At 40.0% G+C, this 21,142-nt stretch overlaps 2 protein-coding genes across 3 annotated transcripts in view; one reads left to right on the plus strand and one right to left on the minus strand.

The window, feature by feature from the left end:
* Positions 1-10,124, plus strand: part of PDZD8 (PDZ domain containing 8) — a 94,288-nt gene extending 84,164 nt beyond the window's left edge. Inside the window, exons 4-5 of the mRNA XM_059899129.1 lie at positions 707-869; positions 5,548-10,124. Coding sequence (XP_059755112.1) covers positions 707-869; positions 5,548-7,754 — 2,370 coding nt within the window. The 3' untranslated portion in view covers positions 7,755-10,124. The remainder of the gene's footprint in view (positions 1-706; positions 870-5,547) is intronic.
* A 1,228-nt stretch (positions 10,125-11,352) lies between these two features.
* SLC18A2 (solute carrier family 18 member A2) overlaps positions 11,353-21,142 on the minus strand; it is a 36,752-nt gene continuing 26,962 nt past the window's right edge. The window contains exons 14-17 of one of the 2 annotated variants that reach the window (XM_059899131.1): positions 20,513-20,632; positions 20,239-20,372; positions 13,809-13,884; positions 11,353-12,545 (exon numbers count right to left, since the gene is read on the minus strand). In XM_059899131.1, coding sequence (XP_059755114.1) covers positions 12,538-12,545; positions 13,809-13,884; positions 20,239-20,372; positions 20,513-20,632 — 338 coding nt within the window. In that variant the 3' untranslated portion in view covers positions 11,353-12,537. Of the gene's footprint in view, positions 12,546-13,604; positions 13,885-20,238; positions 20,373-20,512; positions 20,633-21,142 lie in introns of those variants that run through there. The other variant, XM_059899130.1, reaches the window with a different exon arrangement.

Genomic DNA, 21,142 nt, shown 5'->3' on the forward strand with positions numbered 1-21,142 from the left:
TTTGGATTTCAGTCTTTTTAAATGTATCGATGCTTGTTTTATGACCATAGCACATCCTGGTGGACTTACCATGTATACCTGAAAAGAATGTGTATTCTGGCATTGTTAGGTATAGTGTTCTATAAATGTCATTTAAGTCAAGGTTGATCATGTTCAGGTCGTCTGTGTCTTCGTCTGTTTTTTCTAGTTATATTGGTTGCTGAGAGAAGGATGGAGAAACAGGTATACCTCTAACGGCAGGTCTGGTAAAGTATTAATTGCAAAGGGACATGCATTCAAGTCAAGGAGAATTTGTTACTATATTTTATAACCTACCACAGGGTTCATTTTAATTATTCTTTGTGCTTTTGTATATTTTTTAACTTTTCTGTAATAAAACCTTAAAAACCAAATCATCTTTGGTAATGATGTCAGAGTTTAGGGAGTGCATGCCACATGCGATACCAGATGTAGGAAAAATATTTAGGATTTCTATTTGTTTATTTTCACCTCACCATTTAAAAGGTTTGATGGCACAAATGTGCAGTCTGAGCATATGTTAATGTATATTGTCACAATAAAAGATTTCCTCCCTCCTTTATTAGTCTGTAATAATAATCACTGTGGTATAAAAGCGTCAACTGTAGTGCTCTCGATGTGTTGTGTTTTCTCACTCCACTACTGTGAACCCATTGAATCTGTTTTCATTTTTTTATCTTTATCAAAGGTTGAATTAATAAAGGGGAATTTACAAAGTGTCGGACTTACACTTCGTCTTGTGCAGTCAACTGACGGGTATGCTGGGCACGTCATAATTGAGACCGTGGCCCCAAACTCGCCTGCTGCAATTGCTGATCTTCAGCGGGGAGATCGACTGATTGCTATTGGAGGTAATTATGCTGATGTGCAATATACCTGGCATTTACAGAGAAAACCAGAGAACAGATGTGGGGGGTTTTCCTCTCTTCCTTCATTTCTTTTTTTTTTTTATTATTTTTTATTTTTGGCTGTGTTGGGTCTTCATGGCTGCGTGCAGGCTTTCTGTAGTTGCAGCGAGCAGGGTCTACTCTTCATTGCAGTGCGTGGTCTTCTCATTGCAGTGGCTTCTCTTGTTGTGGAGCACGAGCTCTAGGCGCACGGGCTCAGTAGTGGTGGCTTGTGGGCTCTAGAGCGCAGGCTCAGTAGTTGTGGCACACGGGCTTAGTTGCTCCGCAGCATGTGGGATCTCCCCAGGCCAGGGCTCGAACCCGTGTCCCCCTGCAATGGCAGGTGGATTCTTAACCACTGCGCCACCAGAGAAGTCCCTCTTTCCTTCTTTATTTCTATAAGCACGTTACTTTTACAATGGAAAGAAAGTAATAACTATACTATAAATAAAAATGTGAAGGAAGCCTTAAAAAATTTAAAACACGTCATTTTAGTTCTAATTATAAATCTTTAAAATACGTCATCTTTAGACCATTTTCCTCCTTCTACTTCTATTTTTTTTTTATTGAATGTGAAAGAAAGGGCAGGTCAACAGTTATCTTTCTGTGTGGCCACCACCATTACTACTCTGCGTCTAAAACTGACAATGTTAGCACTACTGCCCCCATCACTTAGGACTAGATAATGAACAGGAGAGAGATTCCTCGTCTAAGAGGGCATACCTGAACTGTCCTGTGGCCCCATATTGGTTGCCCCTTATTGTTCCTGACTGGCCAGCCATTTGTTAGTAGATTGGCATTCAGAGTGCAGCCCAAGTCACTGTCACTGGCAGAAAAAATGTCACCTGCATGCCTTCCTATCAGCTGGGTTGATACCAACCAAAAGTCTCTATTGTTAGGCAGATTATTTGCTTGCATGTTTATAAATAAGCAGTAAGACTCACTGTGGACACCAGTGGGGGAAAAGTCGAAACCTTTTCAGACCTTTGTAGTACCTGACCCACCCATTCTAGGCTTGTCAAGAGATTTCTTGAACCCATGGTTGGTTACAATTGAGCTTTTAAAGGCAACATGGAATATTCTCTCACAGCTAAAATAATAAATAACAAGGTAGATTAGTTCCTAAATTAAGGAGCAGTTGTCTTTGGTTATATGTCGAAGAAACTCTACCTTTAATTCATATCCATCATGACAATAAAATAATGAAAATTATTTAATTGCATACCTGGAAGCCCAACTAAGTCAATATTTCACATGGAAATCCCTCTGATTATGTCATAAACAGTGCTTATCAAACTCTCTTGTGTATTCCAATCACCCAGGCATGGTGTTAAAATGTGGATTCTGATTCAGTAGACCTGGGGTGGGGCTCCAGGTTCTGTATTTCTAGCAAGCTCCCAGATGATGATACTGGTTCATAGACACTTAGGATAATAAGGCTATAAAATAAACCTCATCTGTTACATAGTTATTTAACATAAACATAACAGTTATCCCTCAGCTAAAAATCGTAGTTCAGTATGAATTTTTTATATGTATACATACCCTGTTTGGTTTTACTTACAGCATAAAATTGTTTTCTTTTTTACGTCCTTTATGAAAGATTTTTGTTTTCAATTATACAAGTAGTAAATATCTATTATCAAAAATAAATAAATAAATCCAAGCAATATAAATACAGGCAGGGTGAAAATGCAAAAGTCATCTCTTCGTGTCTAACATTTGTAAAAATAATAATAATATTCATTGAGATAAGGGGAGGGTATGATACACATTCTTTTTTTTATAGCTATACTTTATTTGTATGGGTATACAACATTAAAAAAACATTTAGTAACGGGATTGGTGATAATTGAAATAAGATTGGCAAAATGTTTGTTATATTTAAGCTCAATGATGGAGTTCATTTTACTATTTCCTCTGCTTTTGCGTATATTTGAAATATTCCAAAAGAAAAATAATCCATATTTGGCTGAACAGTCCTAAAAGGCAGATGTTAAGTCACAAAGAATGAATTTAGATTGAGCTGAAGTTTTTTGCCTACCTCAGATCATTAGAAGGACTTAATTTTTATTTATGTCAAACTACAGTTTTGCTGGGACATAGTGTGGTTAAAGGGAAGCAGCAGAAATTAAGGCTGGATGAATCATGAAGTCATACTAGAAAGCTCTGAATTTCAGTATGAGTTTGTAGGCTAAAGGTTTTTGAGCCAATGTTTTAGGAAAACTGGGAAGCAATATATGTTTGGTGATTAAAATAGGGAAGATCTAAGTGAGGGATCATAGTAAAAAGCTGTTTATTACTACAGTGGAAGCCAGTGGTCAGGAGGATCTGAACCAGGAATGACAATGGACTGGAACTCTAGTAGGATTGACAGCAGATGGAATCTAGGGAGTCAGCCATCTCCATGATTCAGATCGGCTGAACGGGGAGGGTGGCAAATGGATTCCCGTAGTAGTGAGAACAGGAAGAGGAGAAGGTCAAAGAGAGATTTTAACTTCACTGAATTTGTAGTATCAACGAAACATCCAGGTGGTGATATCCAGAAGTAGCTGGGAATGTACGACTAGAGTGAAGAAGAGGGGACGCCAACCAAAGAAAAAGTTGATAGTTGAAACTACTGAAATGGGTGTAATCTAGGGAGAGAACAAAAAGGCAGAGAAACTAATGACAAAACCATGGAACGTTTGCATACAAGGGACAGATACAGGTGGGGGAAAAAAGAAAGCAGAGATGATCAGAGCCAAATTAGTACAGTGTTGTGAAAACCAAGGAAAACAAGGTTTTAAAGGAGAAGAAGGAAGGGAATTAAAATTTTAGCAAGGATAATTGATAGAGCAAAGTCCTGAAGGGGATAGGGAGTAGGATCCAAAGTACAAGGGATACTTCCTCCTCTAAGATAGCTTGATCCTGAAAATGATTGGCAGGGAGAAGAGGTGGCTTCTTACTGATCTTCAGTAAATAAGGTGATGTCATCTACAGAATAAAAGAGAGTAGGAAGGGTGGGTTTCAGGGGAATAAGAAAGGTTTGAAGCTGGTGTTTGGAGACTTAGTTGTTTAGAGACCAGTCAAAAGAATGCTAAAGCAGCACTGAAAGCCTTGCTGCAGATAGATGGTATAACTCGGGAGTTGTATCCAGGTGATAAGCTCAGGAGCAGGAAAGGGCGATAAGGGGCTAGCAAAGCTGGGGATCAGAAAGACAGGTAGATGGTAGAAGAGGAAAGGGCTGGGGCAAAAGAATTAAAAAGTTTGATGTGAACACCACTGAAGTCTTGAACCGAGGTTGGGGAGAAAAGCAAGTGGTATCAGGAGACCAGCTGGACCATGAGAGCAAAGGAGGAATGATTGGACATGGAAGCTACCTCAAAACAGATTCAGTTAGCAGACAGGATTGTTAGAGGTGGAAATAGGAGATTGTGATCAGAGGTTAATTTCCAAGTAAAAGATCTTTGATGTGGAAAACTTCCAAGTGATGACCAGGTCTAAAGCATGGTCTTGCCTGGGCAGCCGAAGTAGGAGAATATAGAGGTTGAGGAACTCTGAAGTCAGGTTATTAGATGGGGCTGGTGTTACTTTGATTTATTTAGGATGGGCTTAAGACCTTTGGAAAGCAAAGACCCCTTCTCACCTTTCTGTAACTCCTACAGAAAGGGTTGGCTTAGGTAAGTACTGTTTGGGGAGGGTAGGGAAAAAAGAGAGCCTTTAAAAGATACACCTAGAATATCCCTAGAAGAATACATCAGAAGCTTTGATTGCCTCAGGGAAGGGACAATACGTCTGGGAGATAGAGGTGGAAGGGAGATTTTTCACTGTACATCTTTCTGTACTTTTTGAATTTTGAACTAATTGATGTAGCACCTATTAGAAAATAAAATGAAAACTTAAGATAGATATTGTTGATATAGATACAGATAGTAAACAACTTATTTAACTTTAAAGCCTTCCTTATTCTTTCTGGTCCTGAAAAAGATTAGTTTGATGGGTAGGGCTAATGAAAAGAATCTGTAAGGGTCCACTATTCATAATAGTATTGGGGTGGCCAAAAAGTTTGTTCAGTTTTAAGTGAAAATAAAAGACATTTTTCATTTTCACCAAGCCTTTTATTGAACAATGTATTCACTAACAGAATGAACTTTTTGGCCAACCCAATATTTTGCTAAGTTTATTTCAAGCATTGGTCTCTTAATTTGAATCATTCACCATACAGCTTGTAATCCCTGATGCATTTTACAATTTCCCTCAATATAATCACAGTTTCCCATCATTTTAAGCCTGGTTTAACCATTAATAAAATCCTTTTCAATAGGTCTCACTCTGCTCACTTCAGTTCAAACTGAGGAAAAATGTCTTTTAAACCTAGGAAGGAATGGGAAGCAGTTAGGAGTTAGCAGCTTGACACCTTCCTCAGGATTTTCAGGTCACCATTTGGTTTGAAAAGGTAAACATTTCCAGGACATCGGAGCAGTCAGGGTTTAAGAATCAGTACACTGATGTATCCATAAGCCCGTAAGATATTTTAGAGGTTTCACTATTACTTTTCCATTAGTTAAGTAATCATGAATTAATGGCAATTACACTTAGTGAATTTAGGTAATTTTTACTGCAGTAATTTACATGTTTCCCTTTTAATATCTTAAAACAGGTGTGAAAATCACATCTACACTGCAAGTGTTGAAGCTTATCAAGCAGGCTGGTGACCGAGTCCTGGTATATTATGAAAGGCCTGTTGGCCAGAGTAACCAGGGTGCAGTGCTGCAAGATAACTTTGGACAGTTGGAAGACAACTTTCTGTCAGGCTCATGCCAACCAAACTATGAAGAGGAAACAAGTGGGTTGGCAGTAGATGCTGAAAACAGAGACCTGGATTCTGAATTTGAAGACTTAGCAAGTGATGTGAGAGCACAAACTGAGGTCAAAGATGAGGCACAGTCATTAAGTCACAGTCCCAGACGTACTCCAACAACACTTTCTGTTAAACCCCTTGGAACTATATCACCAGTTTTAAACCGTAAATTAGTTGTAGGAAGTTACCCACCACCCCCAAAACTTCCATCCAAAGAAGGAAATAAGCCCTTGGCCCTAAAATCTTCTGAGATAACAGAACCAGCACAAGTGTCAAAACCCACCCAAGGATCCACTTTCAAACCACCTGTGCCACCACGACCGCAAGTCAAAGTTCCTTTGCCTTCTGCTGATGCCCCAAATCAGGCAGAACCAGATATTCTCGTTGAAAAGCCAGAGAAGGTGCTGCCACCGCCTGCTGCAGATAAACCTGCTGAAAAGCAAGCGAAAAATCTGGATCACGTAGAAGAAGCAGCTGCAGCTAAGCAGTCTTTAGCAAAGCAAGAAGTGGCAAAAGATTTGACTTCAGAAAGTTCCTGCCCTCCTAAGGACAGTTCAGATGACCATCAAACGTGGGAATCATCAGAAATTCTCTATCGTAATAAGCTAGGAAAATGGACAAGAACCAGAGCCAGCTGCCTCTTTGACGTAGACGCCTGCCACAGGTACCTAAACGTCGCGCTGTGGTGCAGGGAGCCTTTCAAATTAGGGGGTCTCATCTGTTTGGGGCATGTCAGCCTAAAACTTGAAGAGGTGGCTTTAGGATGCTTAGCTACATCGAACATGGAATACCTTTCCAAATTCAGACTGGAAGCCCCATCACCTAAGGCCATGGTCACGAGAACCGCGCTACGTAATCTGAGTATGCAGAAGGGGTTCAATGACAAATTTTGTTTCGGTGACATTACTGTTCACTTCAAATATCTGAAAGAAGGAGAGCCAGACCACCATGTAGTTACTAACTTAGAGAAAGAAAAAGAACTCCATTTGGTCGAAGAGGTTTCTGCCCTACCTAAAGAGGAGCACTTTGTTGGACAGATGGGTTTAACAGAAAATAAACATAGTTTCCAGGATACTCAGTTCCAGAACCCAACTTGGTGTGATTACTGTAAGAAAAAAGTTTGGACTAAAGCTGCTTCCCAGTGTATGTTCTGTGCTTATGTTTGCCATAAAAAATGTCAGGAAAAGTGTCTAGCCGAGACTCCTCTTTGTGGAGCAACTGATCAGCGGATAGACCGGGCCCTGAAAAATCTCAGGCTGGAAGGACAAGAAACCCTCTTAGGCCTGCCCCCTCGTGTTGATGCTGAAGCTGGGAAGTCAGTCAACAGAACAACAGGTTTGACAAGACATATTATCAATACGAGCTCTCGTTTGTTAAATCTGCGTCAAGTCTCTAAAACTCGCCTTTCTGAGCCAGGAACTGATCTAGTAGAACCTTCACCAAAACACACACCCAACACATCAGACAACGAAGGCAGTGACACAGAGATCTGTGGCCCAAACAGCCCTTCTAAACGGGGCAACAATACAGGAATAAAATTAGTGAGAAAGGAGGGTGGTCTGGATGACAGCGTTTTCATTGCAGTTAAAGAAATCGGTCGTGATCTGTACAGGGGGTTGCCTACAGAGGAGAGGATCCAGAAACTAGAGTTCATGCTAGATAAACTGCAGAATGAAATTGATCAGGAGTTGGAACATAATAATACCCTTGTTAGAGAAGAAAAAGAGACAACAGATACGAGGAAAAAATCACTTCTTTCTGCTGCTTTGGCTAAATCAGGTGAAAGACTGCAAGCTCTAACACTTCTTATGATCCACTACAGAGCAGGCATTGAAGATATTGAATCTTTAGAAAGTCTGTCCTTAGACCAGCACTCCAAAAAAATAAGCAAGTACACAGATGATACGGAAGAAGACCTTGATGATAGTGAAATAACCCAACTAATAGACTCTCAGCCATTCAGTAGCATATCAGATGACTTATTTGGCCCATCTGAGTCTGTGTAACAGTCTGTTTAAACTTTCAAGTGATTGAGGAAAAGTTGCATCTAAAGTACCACAGATATAACCACATTTAAACCCTCTTATTATGCACTTTGGCCTGCTTCTTCACAGTTATTTGCTTGTGTAAGAACTAGAGTGGAAAAGGTGGTTTTCCAGCAAAAACATGACCAGCTCACTAAATTGGTTGTTTCAGATTGCATTTATAGCTATGCTTTTTGGGTTTATACTGGGAATTTATTTTTACTAATTTATTTTTAACTTTTTCTAATTATGTAATTATGTAAGCTGACTTTTCGTGTTTATGTAGGTGTGATGTCTCATTGTGTTTTTTTTCCTTCCTCTTCCTAGTTTTTGAATTAGTGTTAAATAGGATACTGTCCAGATTCTTGAAATATTTTCATTTCCATCACAGTTATAACAACAAATTTGCTGCATGCCCAAATTGACAACAGCAATCATTGAGGGAACAGGTTTTGAATCTTACTTTGTATTATGAAGTTTGTCATATCTACTTGCTTGAGATTTTTGTTATTTTGGGGTTTGGGGGAGTGCTTTTTGTTTTGATTTTGCCAAATGTAACATGAAAGCAGATGCCGCAGCTTTAGTTAGTTATGCTGATTTAGTAAAAAAAAAAAAAATTTTTTTACATATATTGCTTGTTTTTTATGCTTTTGTGAAATTTTTTTCTAAAGCTTATGTGCAGTTTAAGTACAGTGAGAATATAGTGATTAATTTGAAGAGCTTGCATTGAAAACCAAAATGCAATAGGGAATAAATACAGAATGCAGTTGGTCAAGAATTTTGAGAGGATGACCAGATTACTAAAAAAAACAAAAAACAAAAAGAAAACAGTAACCAGTAGGATTTTGAAATATAATCTTTCAAAATGTTGACACTTGCCTTTCAAATGGAAGTACTAAACATTTATGATTATTTTTCATCTTCAGTTCTCCCATAGGAAATAAAGCATGTAGATATTTGAAGTTTCAGAAGACTGTTCTTAAAATGACCTTGTTGATATCTGGTTTGGCTGTTTTGTTTTAGAAAAATAGTCATGCATGAGAATGCTGTAAGGGAGAGGAATCATGCAAAATAGATTTATTTCTTTGTCTGACATCCTACAGGCTTAAAGGAATGGTGATCGTTCTGAATGCTTCTGTAGTTCAGACTGTCTTATTAAAAAAAAAAAAAATTACACAGCATAGATACATAGGAATTGGAACCATTTCTCTTAAAATGAAGGTCTAGTCTGATACTCAGGCCATCATCATGTGGATCCCAATAACACATGACTGAGGGAAAACATGTGAGCATGACCTCTGTTGGTATACCATAAAAGTTTTGGCCTTTTATATGTCTATAAAATAGATACGTACATGTTTTTCCCTTTTGTAGGTAACTGCTACGATAATTGCTATATAGTGAAACTGACATGAATTTAAAACTAGATGATGGCAGTTTTTATGGCTGGCAGGAAAAGGCATAGTATAATAGTAAGGATTCTGGCCCAGGTCTGTGACCCAGGACTCCATACAAGAGTTTAAGTTCAAGCTCTTCTGTTGGCCATTAGTGAACTGTGTAACCATAGGCAAGCCACAAAAGGGCTCCATGCTGCAGGCTCCCCAGCTGTAAAGTAGGAATAAACAAAATTTTTTCTACCTCACAGGATTGTTGTGAGGAAAACAACAGCATAACTGCAAAAGTTCTCTGAACAGTAAAAAGCTATTGAAATAAAAGGGTTATATGGATGATAAAAATATTTTTATGGGTAGAAAAGCCATTCCACTTTTAAAATCAATAGCCAGTTCTCATTCTTGCTATTTTATTATTTATTAAGTAAAATATTAGGAAACTAAATACCTTTCTTGGCCAAGTTTATAACAAAAATATATCTGTGTATACCCCCCATTTTTATTTAAACATGCTTGCATTTTAAAAGAACACTGCTGTAGAAGTCTTTATACACCAAATTCACTGAAAGCTAAAATGTTGTTCTGTAACAATAGCTTGAAACAATCTGCCCAATGTAATAACCAACTGTCATCTTATCATAAAAAAATCACTTACCACTGACAACCTGGAAGGCAGAGTAAGTGGCTGGTGGTTTTGGATTATACCATGGAAGTTTTAGTGACATCCAAGCATGCTGCTGAAACGGATGCATTTGAAAGAGCTGTAGAAATAATGCAAAACTTTGGTTTCATAAAAATCTACTCATGTTTTAAAAGTATTTAACTCTGTAGAACCACAATTCTGGAAAGCTCAGTAATGCTGCTAATGATATTTGTAAAGTATACCTTCAGTGTAGTGCAATATTTTTCTATTTACTGGGAGAGGCAGTAGAGGCATCACAGTTGTAGTTTCGTGCAAGGGGGGGGCGGGGGGTGGGACACTCCAATAGCCTAAGGAATAGTAAGGTATAAGGCTTCAGTGAAAACAGTTGTATTATATCACAGTCCTGATGTAATCTTTCTGCCATGCTATGTTATCAATAGCTAAAAAATAATACTAAATAAAAACTACCACAGAAAACAAGAATATCTTCATTTGATGTCATCTGAAAAAGGTGACTGCTGCATCTCTATGGAATTATTGCCTGGTATAATTGGGCCATGAAGATAAGCTTAACAAAGTCCGCTTTTGCTAAACAAAATTGCTATTCTGAAAATTGTCTAAAAGCGTTAAATTTTGGTTTTACTATTTTTTTAATGCTGTGAAATAATCAGATTTATGGATTTGCCTCTGCTATCTAGTAGTAATTGGACTAAAGTGTATTTGCTACATTGGTATTTAGATGAATTATTAGGTTAGACAGTCAAGCTGAGCAATATTTTAGCATTTAGAATCAATTCATATGCTACATTTCTTAATATCAAACCTTACATTCTTCAGTATCAGAACTAGTTAAAATACTATGTGGACATTTTGTGAATTTGAGAGGAGAAAACACATGCTAAAAATTTGAGGGTACTGTCAATTCTAAATTTAAGTATTTTTGAATTTTTTGAAAGGCAGTTTGAAGGTATTTGGCTCTTACTACTAGTAAGATAATAAAATCTTAAGTCCCCTAAAAGTGAATAAATTTAAAATCACTTTAGTTTTAAAATGAGTTTATTTCTAAATTGAGAGATAACAGCTTTCCTTTAAAAACAGGGTTGGGGGAGGTTCCCTTAAGCCTTTTTAAGCCATGGATCCATTTTAAGATCTGTTTAAAACCATGGATTCTCACCCCTGAAAGGTGCACACATGTGCACCCTAAGTCTTATGGAACTTCCAGGGGCCGTGGACCTACTGTGTCAAGTGGCTGCATATCATAGTTATTTTCATCAGATATAGTTATTTGTTCGTAGCAATGAGGAAAACAATATAACTTTAGAGATGCAAGGATAACTTACTGGTTGGTTCCACACTGACACCATGTGGCTAGTTACATACTTCAATTTAAAACAAATTTTGCAAAGCCAAAAAGTATGGTTCAAACTAGTCTGGAGTGGATTTTACCTGATGCCTGCAAGCAAAGAAGAATAGTTTTTAATTGAATACCCACAGTTAAAACAATACCTTCTTACATATTTTATTCCAATGATAATATCTGGTTAACAAAGGAATACAACAGGCACAGTAGTGTTCAGAAGATTTATTAAGTAAACTAGCTAAAACATGACGTAGGTGGATACACTTAGCAGTCAAAAGAAAGAATTGAATATTCATCACTACCTCATTAAGCTTTTTGTATCTGCTTTGCCAGGTACAAACATAAAAACCACCTCTGCTCAAAAAATAAATGTTCAGAGAGCTGTGTGTTCTTTGTTCTGATACACACATTAAAAAAAAAAAAAAAAAGCTGCTCTTTTCATAGTCTTGCCAACCCCAGAATACTAGTCATATAAAAGACCTTACAATTTTTTTCTCCTTCAGATACAACTGACACCTTTTGCTCTCAAAACAGTTCTGAAAAATATATATCTTTTATATGATCGCTAGGGATCACCAGCAGACATGGCTGCCAGTCATTCTTGAAGAGACTGAAGCCTTGCAGGCAAAAAGAAAAGAGGGATAAGGTACATGGTATTGGGAGTGAGGAGAACCACAAACCCCGCAAGAGAATTGATTTGCAGCACATTCTTTTTTAAGGCTCTCCCCTACAGAAGTAGAGAACAATCCTGCCTTTTTACTTTGGCCATAGAAGTGCCTCCAGCAAAGAAGAGTCCTTGTGTAAGTCGCCCAACGCAAATACACGAGTAGGACACTTGTTTGCTTCCAACACATGCACTTGAAAACCAGACTTCAGATCAAAGCCCCACAAAAAAAGCTTCATAAAGAAAATGGGAAGTATTAGCTACTTTCTTAGAGAATTATAAGGTTGAGGGGTCCTTCCAAGTTAACAGGAGCACAATTTTAGCTTAACAAAGAACTGACATTAAGTAGTTTTTGTTTACGATTACAGAACTACAGAATGAACAAGTGTTATTTGAGACATTCCACACTATCTTCATATCTCATACAAAACTCGATGTAAACTAACAATGTTCACTAACACGGTACTTGCTATCACATCGAAAAGGCACATCAACGTCGTCATGCTTAGAAAAACTACATCACACAGCACTAGGTGATACAGTGTTACATAGACATTTTTAGATGTTTGGGTTTTTTCCTGCCTGTGAAAGGGGGTGTGCCCTGACCACCCTATTATTTTTACCTGTTTTCCTAACACGATTGAAGACAATTTCATTCCTTCTTCATCTTCATGTAAAATTTGTTTTCACATTGATGTGAACAACTTTCAGAAGTCTAAAAAATAATAGTTTCAAACAACTCAAAATTAGTAGATCCCTAGAAAACACTTGGATGACTTCCAGGTCAAAGATAATTATAGTCCGATTTTTTCACATCACAGCAGCTGTTAGCCTTTTAAATTTCTTTTCTAAAACCTGAGCTAGGTGTTGATATATCTCATCATGCTTAAACAACCCTGACAGTATAAGGTATATCTATCCTCAATTTTCTGTCATCCGGTAAGACAAGTATATATCTGAAAAGGAAAGCTTCTAGTTGTTTATACGTTTGGGTGCTTTTCTCTGCTTTCAGAACATTTACTATTTTACCCTTATTGGCTTTAATGTTTGCTGCCAACCACATGACATGTAAACATATAATTCACAACCATCTGTTTCCAGGTAGGTGATTACATAGAAAACTAATGCCCGCTGAGATTCATGGATAAATCCGAAAGACGACTGGCTCAAGTTCTTGTCTTCTGCATCTGAGATAACTAGCTTTTAACTCATGAATATATTGACAGTACAGTTGACCCTTGAACAACACGGTTTGAACTGCACAGGTCCACTTATATGCAGAATTTTTTCAATAAATACAGGCTGCAGTACTACATGGTCTGTGGTTGATTGAATCCAGAGATGTGAAACCATGGATACGAAGGGCTGACTGTAAAGTTGTATGCAGGTTTTCGACTGCATGGGTTGTCGGCACCCCAAACCCTGTGTTGTTCAAGGTCAACTGTAATTACAAGTTCAGTAACTCAACATTCAGTGTCACTATATAATATATGCCGTCTTACTTGATTCTGTTTTTCAGACTTCCTTCTAGTTCCTCATTATTGGAAGTGTCTCGGAGATAATGCGTGCTTTAAACACTCATTACCAATATTCAGAAAATATATAAGACTTTTTTGCCCAGGTGTTCGTGAATGTAAGTTAAAAAATTATATTTGATTTGGATTCAAATATTTATAGATTTACACTATTTCGTCAAAATATATTGTATAATATTTAATAAAATCAAATACATAAAATAAAGTTTTCAACACTATTTATACAAACCCCTAGAAAAGCTGCTTTTTCTTTATAAGGCTGTTGGCAATCGATCATAACCATGGAAAAGAAAACCTTTGGTTGTTTTACTCTTTCACCAGGGATGAGTGGTATCACTAAGACAGTTCTGGATGAGTCATTTTACTGGAAACACTGTTTTATACAATTAGATACTTGGATGACTTTTGAGGGTCTCAGTCACTTTCAGATTCTTCATCCTCACCTATCGGATACGACTGGATATTATTCTGAGTATACATTTTTGTTTTAATGGGGCAGTTGTGATCCATGAGGATAGCCTAAAAGAGAGCAAAGTGCAGATATATTAACTTACTGTTTCATAAAGAGAAGATAGTCTTACCCTGTTTCTAAGGATTAGCAGTTTGAAAACTACATATAGTACCACCCACTATCAACCAACCAGTAATTTGGTGCAACTGCCAGGTGCCTTCCCTAGAAGACCTGGAGTTCTAAACTGAAAATTCCAGGCAATAGGAAGCAGCAGCAGCAGTCTGCAGTATTCCCATTATACCTGCCAGGAGCCATAAGTCGATTTGGAGGAAGCTGTAAGCTATGAAAAAAGGGATATGCAGGTTAGGTTTAGGTTATACTTAGAATCTTTGAATTAGGGTGGGGGGATCCTGGAGGTCACCCAATGCACCTTCACAGTGGCGACACTTAATAAGGAGGTCCTCCCTCCTTAATGAGGCAAGCTCTCGTGTTAGAAACATCCCTGAGGCTGGACTAAACCTGTCTCCATGTTTCTATTTGTGGATCAAGTTCTGACTCCAGCCGTCTTCACAGCCTGCCCTTACAATATTTTAAGACCACGGCCATGGCCCCTTAGATTTCCCTAGACTAAACGTCACAGGGCCCTTATCTTTTTAAAAATGGCATTTCAGGAGGACCTCTCCCCAAATCCTGGCTGGCCTCTTGCTCAAGTGTATTTTAAAAAATACATTCCTCTCATGTACATAAAAATCTCATGCACTCCCTTATTGTTACTGAAAACTTTTTTAAAGGTCAACTGATCCTCAACTGATAAACATCCTCAGTTGATAAGCACTGCAGTCATCATTCTTCACGAAAGTGTACAGACCAAGCACGTAGTCTGAGTGCACAGCTGGGGTTTATCACGCCAGGACTGTGCTAAGCATTTTCAATGCAATACTTCAACTTCACAATAACCTATGTGGTAGTTTGATAACCCTCCGTGTAGGCACAAAGGTTAAAGAACTTGACCAAGGGATGTACAGCCAAATGGGGCAGATACGAGCCCAGGCAGCCTATGCCAAAGTCTGCTCTGGCGATGCCCCACAGGACAGCAGGAGTGTAGAGCACGACATCAGGTGCAACTGAAATGAATTCTCTCATCAAGAATGTCTTTCAGGGGCTTCCCTGGTGGCGCAGTGGTTGAGAACCTGCCAATGCAGGGGACACGGGTTCGAGCCCTGGTCTGGGAAGATCCCACATGCCGCGGAGCAACTAGGCCCGTGAGCCACAATTACTGAGCCTGCGCGTCTGGAGCCTGTGCTCTGCAACAAGAGAGGCCGCGATAGTGAGAGGCCCGCGCACCGCGATGAAGAGTGGCCCCCACTTGCCACAACTAGAGAAAGCCCTCGCACAGAAACGAAGACCCAATACAGCCAAAAATAAATAAATAAATAAAGGAGTTCCTTTAAAAAAAAAAAAAAGTACTTATACCTTTAAAAAAAAAAAAAAAAAAAGAACGTCTTTCAGAGTTTTCCTCCATGTACACTATTCCCTCCAGTGCCTTTCTGTGCAGTTTGAAAATCTAAATGGCAGCACTTATCTGGATTAAAATTTATCTTCTGTTGGCCTATTGCAACCTATCTTGGCGCTTGTTAGCTACTCCTCCCAGTTCTTGCCCCACAGATGTGATAAGCTGCTATGTCTCCACTCAAGTGCTTAACCCATTTATCATTTCCCAAGAAATGCTAAAATGATCTGCTGTGTGGCATGTTAAGATAAGGACTTCCAGGACCCTCTAAGTTAGGCTGCCAGCTCAAATTGTCAGCTGCAAATTTAACTCTATTTTTTTCATTATGCTTCTTGCCAAGTGAATTGATACACGGACTTCATACAGAGCTCAATTTCTAAAAATAAGTAATTGAGGCAACAGACACTGTATACCAGGACCATTCTCCCCACGTGGGTGTGTGCTCGTAACACAAAAGGTCTAGCCACCAAAGAGCTCGATGTCTTGCCTCTCTAGATTGGTGATCCTCAAAGAAATGTGCCCAAGAATCACTTGAGGGGGCAGGTTAAAAATGAAATCCCCCGTCCCTACCCTCACATGAGGGTGAGAAACGTGCTGCGAGAAACACCGCCCGACTTATGTGGCATTTTCTAGGGCACAGTAGGGTCACATGGCTGACAACAGCTTACTGGGCACCTACCAGATGTGTGTCAGTGCCCTTAAGGTCCTCTACCAGCAACTTAGGTACCTCACTGCACACGAGTGACAGGTTCCATAGGGTTTGCAGGCGGAGCGCTCACTGTGGGTTAAGTGCTCAGGGAAAGCAATGTGGAAGCGATAGGGGTGGACTTGAAGCTTGAATGATGGAAAGGATTTTCACAGCGAGGGAGTTGGGAACGAGCACGGCAGAGGTTATTTACCAAACGAGACATTAAGTAAAACAGCCTGCCTCCCCGCCAACCCCACCCCCACCCCCGATCTGATGATGAGGCACAGGGAGACGTTCACGGGAAAGCCCAACCGGGGCCAGACTGCAGGGCCCCGAATGCCAGGCAGGGGCCTTGACCCCAGGCCCACGGGTGGCGAGGCAGGCTTGGAAAGGATGGCCATCATTCTACCTTATCACAATTGCCTTCTATCCCTTGGTTGTCCACCATTATACCTCACGGTAGGTACATGTAGACTTAAGGACCTCTGGAACCTAGCACTGGGTACGTTAATACAGACTCAATTAAAAAACTGCATTGCAAGGGAAGAAGTTCAGTCAGACCAGTTATTTGGCATCATATAGACTTAAATAGAATTTATCAATTAACCAAACTGCATTTGTTGACACTACCTATATCAGGTTAAGAAGTTTTCTTTCTTAAAAGATCATCTGTAGCTTTTAAAACCTAGCTTACTGGCTTCTGAACCTCTTTTGAAAGATTTATTGTGCCATAGTTGTTGTTTTTTTTTAAGTTGTACATGATTAAGCCAGATGGCATCTAATAGTCCAAAAGTGCCACGAAAAGAGGGGCATGAACAAGATCAAGTGGGTAAGTCAAGTGCGCGGGGGACGTGTGCAGAGTGGCCCGGGGAGCAGCCTGGTAATCAGAGCAGTGCTCCATGCACTGCTGCGTGGAAAAAGGTGTGTTTGACTGAGGACTGAAGAAAAAGTAAAAAAAAAAAGGGGAGGGCATTTTCATCTGAACTCAGGGCAACGCCTGGTTCCTGAGAGTTGAGCCCTGGTCCTACCAAATGCCTGGTTTCATATCAGACACAGGAGAGGCAGGATTTCCAAACTGGTAAAAACATGCTGGACCAAGTGAAGTGTAAAAATAACACAAATACAAAGCTGGGACAGTGAAAAAGTAAAAGCATTAAAATGTAAGAGTTCCAGGCTTCAAGACTTTGACAGATACCAGGCCTATGTGCTAGAAAAGATTTATTTACCACATCTTTAAAAAAAAAAAAAAAAAGTGATGGTTTTGCATCAGGGTCACCCAGTGAAAGAAAGCTGCAGTCCTCAAACCACCTACTTTCCTGTCTGGGCAACAATTAGAAACTTCAAGAGTAAGACCTAAGAAATGTGCCCTATCTTTAAAAATAATTCAACCTGAAAAAATAAAACTCCATTCCAGAACACAGCTTTCCTCCTCACTGGGTATTCTGACAGTTAGAGGCTGTAAGCAATTGTCTTATAACTGGAACACAGTTTCCTAAATGACAGAGTTGGTGTTTCTTATACTTGCAGAGGAACTGGAGTAACAGGCTTTTTTCTCTGCCTGTATTGATAACACTGATTATTTAAAAAAAGAAAAAAAAGCAGAAATCCAATAAACCAAATGGAAGAAAAACTCAAGTGCTCGCAAACTGCTTCATGACTGGATGACTTAGGGTCCATAAAACAGCACTCGAATTTTCTATTTCTAGCTGAAGCCCAAACACCACTTAATCAGAATGCTTCCTAATGAAAGAATGATTTGCTAAGGTTTGTATACCTTCTCTGGCTCTCACGTCCCCTGTGTTTGGTAACTGCTGATCCTGAATGCCAGCACTTGTCTGTGTTGGATTTTCTCAAGTGGGCAGTAATCGATCGTCCCTCCTCCACGGCACTCACTGCTTCCTGCCCTCGCTCCCCTCATCATCCGGCGCTATTGGTTTCCACCTGGTTCCTTCCTGCTCTGCCTGCACAGTGAGTAGGTGGCAGCTATTGGCTGCCACCTTCGCGTGCTGCCATTATGCCAGTCAAATGGCGTCTGACACGATGCATTCAATTATGGGCATCAATTATGGGCAGGCAGATGCGCATTCTCTCAAGTTTTTAATGATTCATCTTGCCAGGCACTTATTAAGGATTTTGACATTTTACAGTGGAAGTGGCTTCTGGAAGCCTGTCATTCTTATTGCTTTGCCTTTCAGAATTGTCTCTTCCACTTCCTTCAGCACTTTTCTTTTTAAATGAACTAAAGCCTTAGTTTAAATGTGGGAAGAGGCACTGAGGCCTGACTTCCGCCCATCACATAGGGACCCCAGAGTGGGAGCTGGCAGGACAAGCTCACCCCCACCCCCCGATCCCCTGACCTCATCCACTTCCTCCAAGACCTCAGATAAGCCCTCACGCTGCTGCCAACGAACGGATAACACAACAGCCACTAACGTCTGCTGCTCGGCGAGGGAAGCCCACTGGGCAGCCCTGGGCTCTGAGAGTAAAAGGAGGCTCTCATCTCAGAGAGGAAGAGAGGGAGGAAACTGGGGTACTGCTGGGCTGACAGAGTAAGTCAGGGTTAGGTGAGAGCAAGAAAGGAGAGTGGGGTGAGATGGGAACGCGTGACAACTTATTGAGCATTTACTGTGTGCAGACTCCAGGGTCGCATTCCACTAGTATTCTTTCATTTAATCCTCACAACCACTCTGTGAGGTCGAGGCTATCGTCTTCCCGTGGGACAGACAGCTCGGCTCCAGGGCTGCCCATGCTGGCCCTGCGCTGTCTCCTGAGTCTTAAACAGTCTCCTGGATGACAGGAGCATTTGTAGGTGATTTTTTTTTTTTTTTTTGGTCAAATAGGGTTGGGAGTAATCTTCATTCAGCCTTAATCAGATTGATACGGTGGCAACAGGACAAGTATTGTTTTCTGTGGTTGCACAGAGAATTTTCTGACCCTGATTGGGGCCAAGGTACTGTGCTGGGGTCGGACAAACAAAGGTAGACAGGCAACTTAGACAACCAGGCTGGAAAACAGGAAGTGCCCCGAGAGAGATGTGACATAGTGCTATGGCTGTGGCTGTTCGGAGCTGGCAAGCATAGGCAAAGAGGAAGAGTCAAATGGCTCGTGAGTAATTCAAAATCACCTACTTCAATCCTATAGAGTAAAGGGCACAAGACCAGTGCTCAGTGCTGGACATATGTTTTAAATATACTGCACATATTAATAAATACAAAAAGTGCCCAAAACAAAGACTGCACACAACCTAACTTCAGGGTCTGTGTCTCTCTTTAAATCCACTCTTTAGGGATAATCATATAAAAGGGCAGTCAAGAAATGCCAAAGCCTTAAAACCCATTTCAGGTCAAACATCAGACAGAACTTCTGACGTACTCCCTAGAGAACAGCAACAAGGGAACCTCACACCCATTCCTAAACGCCAAATACCATCTCCCCCAGCCTTGTTTCTCTCATTCATCTTTAACCTAAGGCCCTCATCTTTCAACTAGACGAGTGTCTATCACCATTTGATGTTTAAAAAAAATCAGCAGCAGCACCAAACCAGGTATGAATGCTTATCAGAAAGGGTAAAATGACCAATGCATTTCAAAATTCAAATTAGAATCAATAAGTATGAATTTATTCAGAAGAGGAACACTTAACACTCAATACTACATCTTGCCTATAGCTATGATTCTGGTCATGAAATTATGAACTTAAACGTTATACATACGTGCTAACATGTGCCCAAAGGTGCATAAACAATATTTTTCCATAAGCGTCTGTTACCTACATTAAAACCATCTCCAGAATCTTATGCAGTAAGGACTAAGACACTATTACTGAAAGCTGTAAGGGTTAGGAGAAAAGCAAACAGGACCAAAACTGGCTGATCTTAGAAGTAAGCACAAGAGGCAAAAACGTTATCTTCAAGATTTTCAAGAACCTTAGAAAATTAAATTGAACAATCCCTGTTTATATTTGGTTGATGAAAAGAGCTATATTGACTGCTAATCTATGTACAAAAATAGTTTCATTCTTCAAATATATAAACATAATGCTTGATACAGTAAAACAAGTAGCTGCCCTATGTGGTATAAACTAAAAAGGAACTCTTACCATTTACATTTGGGGAGTTCTGTTCAAAAGGAGCAGAAATATATTTTAGAACTAAGCCATAAGACACTATCCAGGAGATGATAAAATTATCAAGAAATACTTCATTGCATCCTAAAATTTGCTTACCATTTTTTCTTCTTTGGCAGGTGGACTTCGGAGAAAAAAGCAGAGAGGAGCAAAAAGAATATCAATTATTCCAATAATTGTCATGAGCCATGGAAATCCAATTGCCTTTGCGATAGCCCCACCAGCGGAAGGACCTTTCAGGAAACAGAGAATTAGATAAAGCTCTCTCTAAATGTCTTATAGGCAGAAAGATGCAAAGGTTTAAATAATTTTCAGTAGGCATTATCAATCATGCACTGAGAAAAAAGGTTGTTTTGAAAGCCAATGTCCTTACCTATAGCATATCCCATACAAAATGCTACATCGGCAATGGCATACACACTCCCATAGACGGACACGTGCCGCAGGTCAACCAGGTAGCCCATGATGGGCATCATTGACGAATCCACCATGCCTGTGGACAATCAGGGAACACAGTCTATAGAAAACTGATGGAAACCAATAATGAACTGAATGTCAGGGACTGTGTCCTAAACTCACGACCCTGCCAAGATTTCTCACTGCTACCTGCAAGTCTTGAGGCAAACTCCCTACAACATACCTTTGGCTGAAGACAGATTGAAGGTGCTTGAGGCTGAGACTGGAACCCAGACCACCATTTGCTGTTCTCCACCTTGCCTCACCTTGTCCTCCACTGTCTGGTGGACAGCACCCAGTCCTCTGGTGACTCACCTGCCGTTCTTCAGATCCAGAGGGATGCTGGTTACTGGTTGTGTGGACCCCAAGCCTGCTTCCTGTGGGTGTTTTCCTGATTCACTATTTTCTGGTCCACTCGTCCTTTGCCCTCAAAGAGTGGGCAAACCTACATGCCTCACTCAGCTCCCTCCCCCAGCTCCCTCCGCATCCACACTGTGGCCTCACACTTAGATTATGAGAGTTAAAGTTGGAAAGTATTAGGGAGAAT

The sequence above is a fragment of the Balaenoptera ricei genome, chromosome 16 (assembly GCF_028023285.1).
Source record: "Balaenoptera ricei isolate mBalRic1 chromosome 16, mBalRic1.hap2, whole genome shotgun sequence".
NCBI classification, from domain to species: domain Eukaryota; kingdom Metazoa; phylum Chordata; class Mammalia; order Artiodactyla; family Balaenopteridae; genus Balaenoptera; species Balaenoptera ricei.